We start from the raw sequence: 12,916 nt of genomic DNA on the forward strand, positions 1-12,916 counted from the left end.
AAAAAAGGAAGAGCACATAGGAGATCCAGAGCACAAGATCTCAGCATTTGCTGAAAACAAGGAAAGCAAAATATTCTCAAAACTATCTGTACTATAGTTAAAATGGAAATACACCAATACCAGACAGCTGTTGATATGCAACTGAGCTAGAGGTAAGTCTGTTTACACAGTCTGCCTCTGGCATTCTGTGTCCTCGGAATGGGCTATGCTCTAGTCTCAGTGAGTTTGCAGATCTCAGTCTCAGGTGTGGTTCAACTGCTCCCCACTCCCTTCTCTTTGTTATATATGTCTTGTGTATCAAAAAATAGAAAGCAAATAAGTTAAGGTTGCTCAACTTCCAGTGTGATTTGTTTTTTAAATAAACACAGAACTTCAATTCTCCTTTTTCCTTCCATCCTAACCCTATATACAATACAAAAACTAAGGTATAAATGTTGGATATTTCTGTCACAGATGTAGGGCAATGAAACTCCAAACATACTTGGTGTACCAGGATGAGTTTGAATTCTCTAAAATCAAAGAATGAATTTTAGGAAGAAGGGAGGCTAAGAGTAAAAGATATACATGAACCGAATAAGGTTTCTATCTTAGAGAGAGACAGAAAGGGTTCAAGTAGGATGCAAACACCCCATCCTTTCTAGGGAATTTTGTAGATCAAAAGCATGAGGTGAGATGGGACCAAGGTGGGTAAAACATGGAAACTCACAAAACACATGGGCATGAGGTGGGGCAGAGCTATGATCAGTCAATAAAATGAATTGTCCAGGTAAAATGGACCAAATTGGAGACAAATGGGGATGTGACTCATGTCACAAGGGAGCATGCTTAAAAGCTGTGACTGTTTCTGTAGGGGGTTGCAATGATGACTTCTGGCTTTTTCAAGGTGATCCACACCTATTTAGAATATCAGTACTCATGATGTGGTTGCATCCTTTGTTCTCTTTTGCCTGGGATCTGGTCCTTAGCAGAGGTGTCTGTCTACTTCAAGGTAGCAAGGTATCTGGTCTTCTGTACTGGGTCCTTTGAGAACCCTGCCCTGTCTGACTGCCTGTAGCATATTTAACTAAGAGAGTGGTCTGTACTAGTAGACTCTGGCATGTGGGCAAATGGGACAACTTTCTGAGAAGGAACACCTGATTGCACAGCCTCTTACACAGATGGGTCCCATGTACACCCAGACAGCATATTTGCAGACATGAACATGGTACCATGTTGGCAACCAAGAAAAGTAGACCTCAGAAAAATATATTTCTTGCTGTGCTTTTTGTACAGATCTCAGCAGTGTTTTATGTTTTATTAGCAAGTATTTGCAGGGGTTCCAGTTGACATTTCTCTTGGACAGTTGGTCCTTGTACCTGGAGCCTTGCCAGAGGGAAGCATGGATTTCACACCTGAAAGGGGAAATGGAGGGATTCTTGTGTGGCCACCTCATCCATGCCAGTGAGGTCAAAAGTTGCCAGGCAGTAGCCTAGGACTAGGTGGGTTCCCAGGTGCACATGACACAGCTGTAGGAGGAAAAGGCAGTGGTACTCACATTGACCAAGGGCCTGGAGGGGTTTTAGACAGATAATACCAGGCCATGGGGAAAGGTAGTGAACCACAGAATACTAATATTGGTGACCATGGGACTGTCATGTGTGCACTGAGAGTTGAAAAGCAGAAGAGGAGAAAGGGCAGCAGGTGAGTTTGAGCACCTGCTAGTGTCCTGGCCTGCCCAGTGCCCCTCCCTTCAGAGGTGTCAGAGTAGGGCATTGTGATGTCCCATTGGCTGGCGCTAAGCTGAGTGAAGCTATAAAGGCAGGGTGAGGCCCCCTCACCCTCCAAAGCCACAGGAGCATTCAACAAGCAAGCAGGGGTGGTGGCCTGAGGTCCAAAGGGCTGAAAATTTAAGCATGGAAGAAATGGACCAAGTAAAAGGGAACTGGCTGGTTACTTGGGTACAAGTCGGGAATTCCATCGACTCCCCTGAAGCAAGTGGAAGTGGCTCGCCGAGAAACGAGCCAGCAGGGACCTCAAACGACCCATCAGGGACCTCCAACGAGCTGAAAGGGACCTCCAACGAGCCGGCAGGGACCTCCAACGAGCCGGCAGGGACCTCCAACGAGCTGACAGGGACCTCCAACGAGCCCACAGGGACCTCCATCGAGCCGGCAGGGACCTCCATCGAGCCGGCAGGGACCTCCAACGAGCCGGCAGGGACCTCCACTGAGTCTGAGCACAAGGAAGCAGAGCACGTGAGTAGATTCTGGCTGTGTCCTGCTCTTGAGCTGATGGTCCCAGGTCCCTGGACTCTGGCCCATAGTGCCTCACCCTCCTTGACTCAGCCTTTCCTCCTGGGCAGGGCAGGTCAGGGCAGTACAGGGAAGGACAGATTGAGGCTTCTGAGGCCTAGACTAATCAGGCTTCTCTTCTTTCCTTCCAGATGCAAAGGGTTACAGACAGGGTACCATCTGTGCTGGAACAAAGTCCCAACAGACCCCACAAGCGCTCCGTGGTCGCGCAGAACCAGAGAGTGAAGAAGACGAGAGAAGACCAGAGCTTAAATGCGGAGGATCCTGTGATTGAGTTTTTTGACCCATCTCCTGAGGAGCCAGATGCTGAGCCACCAACAAAGATTCATGAGGTAATGCCTGAGGCCACAATGGTGAACCCTAGACTGCAAAGAGTTATGCCCCGCAGGCCTCCAGGTGCCCTGGGGAAGAGGCCCAGAAGAAGACCACGAGGGAGTAAGAAGAGGGTCAAGTGAACATCACCCGGTCCATGTCTGATCAATAAAGCACCGCGGAGATGCTAATGAAGGAGTCTGTGTACATTTGTGCTGGGGAGTGGTTAAGAATGGGAGAGGAGAGGGAGGGGGAGAAGGAGAAGAGGGAGGCACAGGGGAGGCAAAGAGAATGGCAGAAAAGGGGAGGGAAGGTTTCTGGAAGATAGGGAAGCAAGAAGAGGGTGTAGAAAGGGAAAGGCAGGGCAGAGGAGGGCAGGCAAAGGAAAGGAAGGGGAATGGAAGAAAGGGAAGGAAGGGGACAAGAGAGAAGGGAAAGGGTGGGTGAGGGGCTGGAACAATGGAGGGAAGTGAAGGCAGAGGGGAAGGAGATGGGAAGGGAGATGGAGAGGAGAGGGAAGGGAAGGAGCAGGGAACAGGGAGGGATGGGAGGAGGAGTGGAGAGGGAAGGGGAGAGGAAGCGGGAGGGCAGCAGAGTGAAAAGACTTAAGAGAGGGGGAAAGGAAGGGGAAGGCAGGAGACGGGAAAGGAAGGAAGAGAATGGAGGGCAGGGGAGGGGCAGGAAGGGGGGAGAGAGGCAGACAAGGCACAGGGCAAGCTTTGTTGAGAGGAGGGACTTGGGGTACCCATCTTCGGGGATAATCTCAGGGAGACCTCTATCCACAAATGTGAGGCAGTGAATCAGAGTCAAGAATTCTCCTTCCATCATCAGGTCCAGGCTCCAGCCTTACTCTGCCAAATGTTGGTCTTTGAGGGCACTTTTCTGGAAAGGAAGCACTGTTTTAATCAAGCGCAGGGATGGATGGAAAGAGATATGGAAGGAAGGGAGGAAGGAAGGCAGGCAGGCAGGCAGGCAGGCAGGCAGGAAGGAAGGAAGGGAGGAAGGCAGGAAGGAAGGAAGTTAGGAAGGAAGGAAGGAAGGAAGGAAGGAAGGAAGGAAGGAAGGAAGGTAGGAAGGAAGGAAGGCAGGACGGAAGGAAGGAAGCAAGCAAGGAAGGAAGGAAGGAAGAAAGGGAGGAAGGCAGGAAGGAACGCATGAAGGAAGAAAGAAGGAAGGTAGGAAGGAAGGAAGGAAAGAAGGATGGAATGATAGAAGGAAGGAAGGAAGGAAGGAAGGAAGGAAGGAAGGAAGGAAGGGAGGCAGGCAGGCAGGCACGAAGGAAGGAAGGAAGGAAGGGAGGAAGGCAGGAAGGCAGGAAGGAAGTAAGGTAGGAAAGAAGGAAGGAAGGAAGGAAGGAAGGAAGGAAGGAAGGAAGGAAGGAAGGGAGGAAGGCAGGAAGGCAGGAAGGAAGTAAGGTAGGAAAGAAGGAAGGAAGGAAGGAAGGAAGGAAGGAAGGAAGGAAGGAAGGAAGGAAGGGAGGAAGGCAGCCAGGCAGGCAGGAAGGAAGGAAAGAAGGAAGGAAGGAAACAAGGTAGGAAGGCAGGAAGAAAGGAAGGAAGGAAAGAAGGAAGGAATGGAGGAAGTTAGGAAGGCAGGAAGGCAGGAAGGAAGGAAGGAAACAAGGAAGAAGGAAGGAAGGGAGGAAGGGAGGAAGGAAGGAAGGAAGGAAGGAAGCAAGGTAGGAAGGCCGGCAGGCAGGAAGGAAGGAAAAAAGGAAGGTAGGAAGGAAGGAACGAAGCAAGGGAGGAAGGCAGGAAGGAAGGAAGGAAGGAAGGAAGGAAGGAAGGAAGGAAGGAAGGAAGACTGCCAAGGTGAATTTGGAGAAAGGAGGGAATTGGGGTGCCAAGCATAGAGGACAAACTTGACATGGGGAAATGCAATTCCCAACTGCTAGATGTCCTGTATGAGTTTCTGTCATCTAAAATTAAAGAATTTTGAATTTTAGCCATAATGGAGGTTAAAAGCAAAGTATATTTTTGGAGAGAAAGCAAGCTGCTGTCTTGGAGAGAGTTCCCCAGTGGGTTGACAAAGACTCTGTTTATCTTTGGGAATTTTATAGAGCAAAACGCCAAGGTGAGATGTGTCCAAGGTGGGGAAAGCATGGAAACACACAAGGCACATGAGCGTGAGGTGGGGCAGATCTTCGGCCAACCAATAAGATGAGTTGCTCAGGTAAAACTGACCAAATTGGACACAAATGGGGAAAGGAGTCAGGTAACAAGTGGGCCTGCTTAAAGAGCAGTGCCTCTTTGGGTAAGGGGTTGGGATGGTGACTCCTGGCTTTCTCAAGGTGAGGCACACCTATGAAGAATAGCAATACTTAGGACATGGTTGCATTATTTTTTTGTCTTTTGTGCTGAGAACTGGCCCAGAACAGAGGTGTCTGTCTCCTGCTAAAGTGTAAGGTATCTGGACCTGTGTACTGGCTCCTTTAAGGGCCCAGGCATGTCTGACTGCCTATAACAGTTCTAACTAACTCAGCTGCATGTACCAGTGACTCCTCTGAGGAAGTAACCTAAACAGCTGTGAGGGTGTAATGGGTGATGACTGATCTGGCAAAAGGGGATCTTAGTTTTTGATGGACAGTTAGGGATACTCTGCAGACGTTCTATCTAATGGCTCAACAGATACCAGAGAATCTTATGTTGTGTAGGTGTGCAGTGTCATGTCTGGAGGAGACAAAGGCAAAGAAACCGCAAAGTATGCATGGACCAAATAATATTATCAACAGGATAATTACAAGTACACGTAACAAAAGTGTTTACCAGGAGGAACTGGAATTAATTCCAGAAGAAAAAGGTCCAGGGAATTTTAGAATCTGACATTTCATTCATTTGTTGTCTAATATCTTGCACAGCTGTTGAGGTATTTGCAGAAAGATCAGGAATGTACACTTTTACTTTTACAATTGCATATGGAGACCCTGTGCAGTTGTTAGAATGTCTAATGTCATCTGCTTTTGGAGGATGACCTGCATCATTGATTTTAATATTTTTAGGAGAGAGAGATCAGCTGTGGTGCTATTTAAAGTCCACTATGTAGAATTTGTTAAGCCCTCAATATTTTTCATATAGTTTCTTCTCTGGACAAGATGTGATGAATTCCAGTAAAAGGAATCTAAAGGAATCTAACATATGTTATTGGTCTCATCTGTATGATGCTTTGGTTTTGACACTTTTTAGGAAACAAAAAACTTAATCAAAGTGCTGCATAATCAAAGTTTCTATACAAAAGCATGTGGAATCAAAGCCTACGCATTAGAGTGAGAGGTAAGTTTAGAAACTGTTTCTAAGGGATAGCAAACATAACTCATTGACACATAGGTCCCTTTTTTGCTGGAGTCTCACATTTTGTCATAAATCCCTCTAACTTTGGTTTTGATTATCTCTAAATTTTTGATAAGATATGAGAACCAGATTTTTGACCAGAGAAAATGATTCTTTAAGGTTTTATATATGAACAAAATTATGTACTTTATTTCTAACAACAATTCTCCATATCATTTTGATTATCCAAGTATATATATATATATATATATATATATATATATATATATATGATTTATACAGGATAAAATCTCTCCAGGGTTGGAATCTTTCAGGGACAACTGAAAGAAATGGTAAAGAGAACGTTATCCCAGTTGCAGTTTAAAAAATACACATTTTGGTGATTTATTGAGATACGATATCTGGAAAAAAGACCAGAGTTGAGAAGGACAGAGACATGCACCAATGTACAACATGGGCTGTTTTTTTCCACTCCTTGTGATTACTCAGTGCCCCTCTGCAGCGATGACAGGCACAGGTGACAGTCTGGCCAGAGGAAGGAGTTCAGTGCCCCAAGGTCCTTCATTGTGTTGGACTAACTGATAGATTGGTCTGAACTCTGGACCCTGGGCCTCAGAGTTCAACGTCCAGTGGTCACCTTTTAGAGTCAGAGCATGCTTGTGGTGGCCTCTTCAGGCAGTCCCGCTTAAGGCATCCTGGCTTGTGGTGGTGGTAACAGGTCAGTGTGGTCTTTGCTGTGCTCTTCTTGAAGCCCCAAGAATCTGACTTAAGGTCTATTGCATTTAAGGCCAGAACAAGGGCAGCTGCTTTTGTTTTCTTAGTTTTCTCTCTTTGGTGCTCTGCCAGTCGTGATTATAGAATACTAAGGAGGCAGTTTCTACTAAACTATCAAGTGCACTATTTGGAGCAAAGGCTATCTTCTGCAGCTTTTTCTAATATCTGCAGCTGGGTAGCAAACATGTCATTTAACAACACCTGGCCCCAATTGAATCAGGATCTTTGGACATAAGGTAAACTAGTGCCTCTCATACAATATTATGCTCAAAAATTAGTCAAATTTTGGGATCTGAAGGAATTAACAAATTTAACTAATGGAGCAGTTCCCCACCCATGGCAGAGTCACAAATGGGAAAAACCAATTGGCTCTGTCCTCGGGAGTTTTCACTCCCCAAATTAAGGGCGTCCCCTTCCTAACGGAGCGGTTCCCCACCTGGGGCAGAGTCACAGACAAATTGACTCTGTCCTTGAGAGGTTCCCACTGCCAAATTGAGGGCGTCCCTGTCAAATTACAAATTGACCATGGCCCAAACAAACCCTCCAGAGTACTTACTGTCAGATGTTCAGAAATGCGTCTGTTGTCTTGCTTCCATCCCGGACGAGCCCCCAAATGTGATAACTCGGACCCTGGTATAAAATCCAAGGAAGCAAGAAATTAAAATTTGAGAAGCAAAGGCTTTATTAGGTAAAATCCAGGTCTGGTGATGAGTCTTCGGGAGCCAATTTGGAGACTGCGCACCTCACAGCTAAAAGTCAGGACTTTTTATCTTGTAAATCCACAAACAGCTGCTGGTCACACAATGTAAGTAGGCGAAGGGGGTGTGACGCACTACAAAGCAGAAACAGCAATTGCAAGTCTCCCTGCATACTAGCAAGTTTAGATAAGAAGAAATCTTGTTTTCCTTAGCAAAGAATAGAAAAGTCTAACAGCAATTAACAACCTTATTACCTTACCTTAGCACCACAACTGTTATATTTGTAGAGGGCAACAATGGTTAACATATCAATCAGGTAAGATTTTACAATTCTTTCCAGAGGAGAGCATTGATTAACATATCAATCCTTTGCTCAGAGCGAAAGGAAAACACACATTTACAGTACGGCCAAGTTACAGGTATTGCTATGATATAAACGAAGCTATCTTTGAGACGAATGTACAATTTAATACAATCTAATGCAATTAACACAATTTGTGACGGGCTACCGGGTAGGGAAGACCCGGGTTATCAGGAGCTATTACCTCAGGCCTTTGTTTTATGGCCTTTAGGAAGTTAAAACTTAACCTAGTTAGATTGGACGGGAGAAGGGGAGGGGAAGCAGCAGGTGGGCTTATACAGAACAGACCTTATGGCGCGATAGTTAGGGGGCTTAGGTTATAACAGCTCCATGTTATCAATGCACAATGCAAAATAACTTAAAAAATGTTGGCCGCAGGAGATGTGTGGCACACTGGGGATTACATCTTCATCATTGCAAGTATGGAATTGTGTATTGGGTTAATAAATGATTTCTTTATATTTCACATAAATAATAAGCCCAACTAAATTATTAATATAGAATAGTCTGTTGTGTGTAAGAGATTGTATTTTCATCAAGTAGTTTAGCATTATTATTATTTCTAAGTGGCTTTGTAATGTACTAATTATTATTTAATTATTATTATTGTTATTTCTAAGTGGCTTTGTAATGTACTAATTTCCAACCAGTTTCATTTTGAAATTTTATCGATTTGACACCATTGTGTTAATTTTTCCTTAATAATACATATCTAAATGTGTTATACAAGGGATTTCAAATTGTATATTACAGGTATAAAATTTTAGCTTGTCAATCTAACTTTATTTTGTCCTTATATAGTCCCATCTGCCAGTGTATATCACACAAGATAGACACTTGTGTGACCAGCAGCATCCTCAGTGGAGGAGATGAGAGACTAAGAAGAAATAAGACACATAAAGAAAAGCTTGAGCTTGCTGGGACCTGACCTCTCTGATAGAGGCAGTGTCGTAGGCCCAGGGTCTTTATTTATACAACATTTTAAAAAGCAAAATAAAAAAGGAAGAGCACATAGGAGATCCAGAGCACAAGATCTCAGCATTTGCTGAAAACAAGGAAAGCAAAATATTCTCAAAACTATCTGTACTATAGTTAAAATGGAAATACACCAATACCAGACAGCTGTTGATATGCAACTGAGCTAGAGGTAAGTCTGTTTACACAGTCTGCCTCTGGCATTCTGTGTCCTCGGAATGGGCTATGCTCTAGTCTCAGTGAGTTTGCAGATCTCAGTCTCAGGTGTGGTTCAACTGCTCCCCACTCCCTTCTCTTTGTTATATATGTCTTGTGTATCAAAAAATAGAAAGCAAATAAGTTAAGGTTGCTCAACTTCCAGTGTGATTTGTTTTTTAAATAAACACAGAACTTCAATTCTCCTTTTTCCTTCCATCCTAACCCTATATACAATACAAAAACTAAGGTATAAATGTTGGATATTTCTGTCACAGATGTAGGGCAATGAAACTCCAAACATACTTGGTGTACCAGGATGAGTTTGAATTCTCTAAAATCAAAGAATGAATTTTAGGAAGAAGGGAGGCTAAGAGTAAAAGATATACATGAACCGAATAAGGTTTCTATCTTAGAGAGAGACAGAAAGGGTTCAAGTAGGATGCAAACACCCCATCCTTTCTAGGGAATTTTGTAGATCAAAAGCATGAGGTGAGATGGGACCAAGGTGGGTAAAACATGGAAACTCACAAAACACATGGGCATGAGGTGGGGCAGAGCTATGATCAGTCAATAAAATGAATTGTCCAGGTAAAATGGACCAAATTGGAGACAAATGGGGATGTGACTCATGTCACAAGGGAGCATGCTTAAAAGCTGTGACTGTTTCTGTAGGGGGTTGCAATGATGACTTCTGGCTTTTTCAAGGTGATCCACACCTATTTAGAATATCAGTACTCATGATGTGGTTGCATCCTTTGTTCTCTTTTGCCTGGGATCTGGTCCTTAGCAGAGGTGTCTGTCTACTTCAAGGTAGCAAGGTATCTGGTCTTCTGTACTGGGTCCTTTGAGAACCCTGCCCTGTCTGACTGCCTGTAGCATATTTAACTAAGAGAGTGGTCTGTACTAGTAGACTCTGGCATGTGGGCAAATGGGACAACTTTCTGAGAAGGAACACCTGATTGCACAGCCTCTTACACAGATGGGTCCCATGTACACCCAGACAGCATATTTGCAGACATGAACATGGTACCATGTTGGCAACCAAGAAAAGTAGACCTCAGAAAAATATATTTCTTGCTGTGCTTTTTGTACAGATCTCAGCAGTGTTTTATGTTTTATTAGCAAGTATTTGCAGGGGTTCCAGTTGACATTTCTCTTGGACAGTTGGTCCTTGTACCTGGAGCCTTGCCAGAGGGAAGCATGGATTTCACACCTGAAAGGGGAAATGGAGGGATTCTTGTGTGGCCACCTCATCCATGCCAGTGAGGTCAAAAGTTGCCAGGCAGTAGCCTAGGACTAGGTGGGTTCCCAGGTGCACATGACACAGCTGTAGGAGGAAAAGGCAGTGGTACTCACATTGACCAAGGGCCTGGAGGGGTTTTAGACAGATAATACCAGGCCATGGGGAAAGGTAGTGAACCACAGAATACTAATATTGGTGACCATGGGACTGTCATGTGTGCACTGAGAGTTGAAAAGCAGAAGAGGAGAAAGGGCAGCAGGTGAGTTTGAGCACCTGCTAGTGTCCTGGCCTGCCCAGTGCCCCTCCCTTCAGAGGTGTCAGAGTAGGGCATTGTGATGTCCCATTGGCTGGCGCTAAGCTGAGTGAAGCTATAAAGGCAGGGTGAGGCCCCCTCACCCTCCAAAGCCACAGGAGCATTCAACAAGCAAGCAGGGGTGGTGGCCTGAGGTCCAAAGGGCTGAAAATTTAAGCATGGAAGAAATGGACCAAGTAAAAGGGAACTGGCTGGTTACTTGGGTACAAGTCGGGAATTCCATCGACTCCCCTGAAGCAAGTGGAAGTGGCTCGCCGAGAAACGAGCCAGCAGGGACCTCAAACGACCCATCAGGGACCTCCAACGAGCTGAAAGGGACCTCCAACGAGCCGGCAGGGACCTCCAACGAGCCGGCAGGGACCTCCAACGAGCTGACAGGGACCTCCAACGAGCCCACAGGGACCTCCATCGAGCCGGCAGGGACCTCCATCGAGCCGGCAGGGACCTCCAACGAGCCGGCAGGGACCTCCACTGAGTCTGAGCACAAGGAAGCAGAGCACGTGAGTAGATTCTGGCTGTGTCCTGCTCTTGAGCTGATGGTCCCAGGTCCCTGGACTCTGGCCCATAGTGCCTCACCCTCCTTGACTCAGCCTTTCCTCCTGGGCAGGGCAGGTCAGGGCAGTACAGGGAAGGACAGATTGAGGCTTCTGAGGCCTAGACTAATCAGGCTTCTCTTCTTTCCTTCCAGATGCAAAGGGTTACAGACAGGGTACCATCTGTGCTGGAACAAAGTCCCAACAGACCCCACAAGCGCTCCGTGGTCGCGCAGAACCAGAGAGTGAAGAAGACGAGAGAAGACCAGAGCTTAAATGCGGAGGATCCTGTGATTGAGTTTTTTGACCCATCTCCTGAGGAGCCAGATGCTGAGCCACCAACAAAGATTCATGAGGTAATGCCTGAGGCCACAATGGTGAACCCTAGACTGCAAAGAGTTATGCCCCGCAGGCCTCCAGGTGCCCTGGGGAAGAGGCCCAGAAGAAGACCACGAGGGAGTAAGAAGAGGGTCAAGTGAACATCACCCGGTCCATGTCTGATCAATAAAGCACCGCGGAGATGCTAATGAAGGAGTCTGTGTACATTTGTGCTGGGGAGTGGTTAAGAATGGGAGAGGAGAGGGAGGGGGAGAAGGAGAAGAGGGAGGCACAGGGGAGGCAAAGAGAATGGCAGAAAAGGGGAGGGAAGGTTTCTGGAAGATAGGGAAGCAAGAAGAGGGTGTAGAAAGGGAAAGGCAGGGCAGAGGAGGGCAGGCAAAGGAAAGGAAGGGGAATGGAAGAAAGGGAAGGAAGGGGACAAGAGAGAAGGGAAAGGGTGGGTGAGGGGCTGGAACAATGGAGGGAAGTGAAGGCAGAGGGGAAGGAGATGGGAAGGGAGATGGAGAGGAGAGGGAAGGGAAGGAGCAGGGAACAGGGAGGGATGGGAGGAGGAGTGGAGAGGGAAGGGGAGAGGAAGCGGGAGGGCAGCAGAGTGAAAAGACTTAAGAGAGGGGGAAAGGAAGGGGAAGGCAGGAGACGGGAAAGGAAGGAAGAGAATGGAGGGCAGGGGAGGGGCAGGAAGGGGGGAGAGAGGCAGACAAGGCACAGGGCAAGCTTTGTTGAGAGGAGGGACTTGGGGTACCCATCTTCGGGGATAATCTCAGGGAGACCTCTATCCACAAATGTGAGGCAGTGAATCAGAGTCAAGAATTCTCCTTCCATCATCAGGTCCAGGCTCCAGCCTTACTCTGCCAAATGTTGGTCTTTGAGGGCACTTTTCTGGAAAGGAAGCACTGTTTTAATCAAGCGCAGGGATGGATGGAAAGAGATATGGAAGGAAGGGAGGAAGGAAGGCAGGCAGGCAGGCAGGCAGGCAGGCAGGAAGGAAGGAAGGGAGGAAGGCAGGAAGGAAGGAAGTTAGGAAGGAAGGAAGGAAGGAAGGAAGGAAGGAAGGAAGGAAGGTAGGAAGGAAGGAAGGCAGGACGGAAGGAAGGAAGCAAGCAAGGAAGGAAGGAAGGAAGAAAGGGAGGAAGGCAGGAAGGAACGCATGAAGGAAGAAAGAAGGAAGGTAGGAAGGAAGGAAGGAAAGAAGGATGGAATGATAGAAGGAAGGAAGGAAGGAAGGAAGGAAGGAAGGAAGGAAGGAAGGGAGGCAGGCAGGCAGGCACGAAGGAAGGAAGGAAGGAAGGGAGGAAGGCAGGAAGGCAGGAAGGAAGTAAGGTAGGAAAGAAGGAAGGAAGGAAGGAAGGAAGGAAGGAAGGAAGGAAGGAAGGGAGGAAGGCAGGAAGGCAGGAAGGAAGTAAGGTAGGAAAGAAGGAAGGAAGGAAGGAAGGAAGGAAGGAAGGAAGGAAGGAAGGAAGGGAGGAAGGCAGCCAGGCAGGCAGGAAGGAAGGAAAGAAGGAAGGAAGGAAACAAGGTAGGAAGGCAGGAAGAAAGGAAGGAAGGAAAGAAGGAAGGAATGGAGGAAGTTAGGAAGGCAGGAAGGCAGGAAG

General features: G+C 46.7%; 2 protein-coding genes across 2 annotated transcripts; both read left to right on the forward strand.

The window, feature by feature from the left end:
• The first annotated feature begins 1,892 nt into the window (after positions 1-1,892).
• On the forward strand, positions 1,893-2,762 carry LOC134475332 (uncharacterized). Its single transcript, XM_063245603.1, has 2 exons — positions 1,893-2,234; positions 2,423-2,762. Exons 1-2 carry the CDS (start codon positions 1,893-1,895, stop codon positions 2,744-2,746), a joined length of 666 nt encoding a protein of 221 aa, XP_063101673.1. The 3' UTR covers positions 2,747-2,762.
• Positions 2,763-10,610: 7,848 nt separating this feature from the next.
• Positions 10,611-11,480, forward strand: LOC134475333 (uncharacterized). The gene is made up of 2 exons (XM_063245604.1): positions 10,611-10,952; positions 11,141-11,480. Exons 1-2 carry the CDS (start codon positions 10,611-10,613, stop codon positions 11,462-11,464), a joined length of 666 nt encoding a protein of 221 aa, XP_063101674.1. The 3' UTR covers positions 11,465-11,480.
• The last annotated feature ends 1,436 nt before the right edge of the window (positions 11,481-12,916 follow it).

This window comes from Cavia porcellus, unplaced genomic scaffold (assembly GCF_034190915.1).
Source record: "Cavia porcellus strain 051 isolate PalLab524CR breed Dunkin Hartley unplaced genomic scaffold, mCavPor4.1 scaffold_3, whole genome shotgun sequence".
NCBI lineage: Eukaryota > Metazoa > Chordata > Mammalia > Rodentia > Caviidae > Cavia > Cavia porcellus.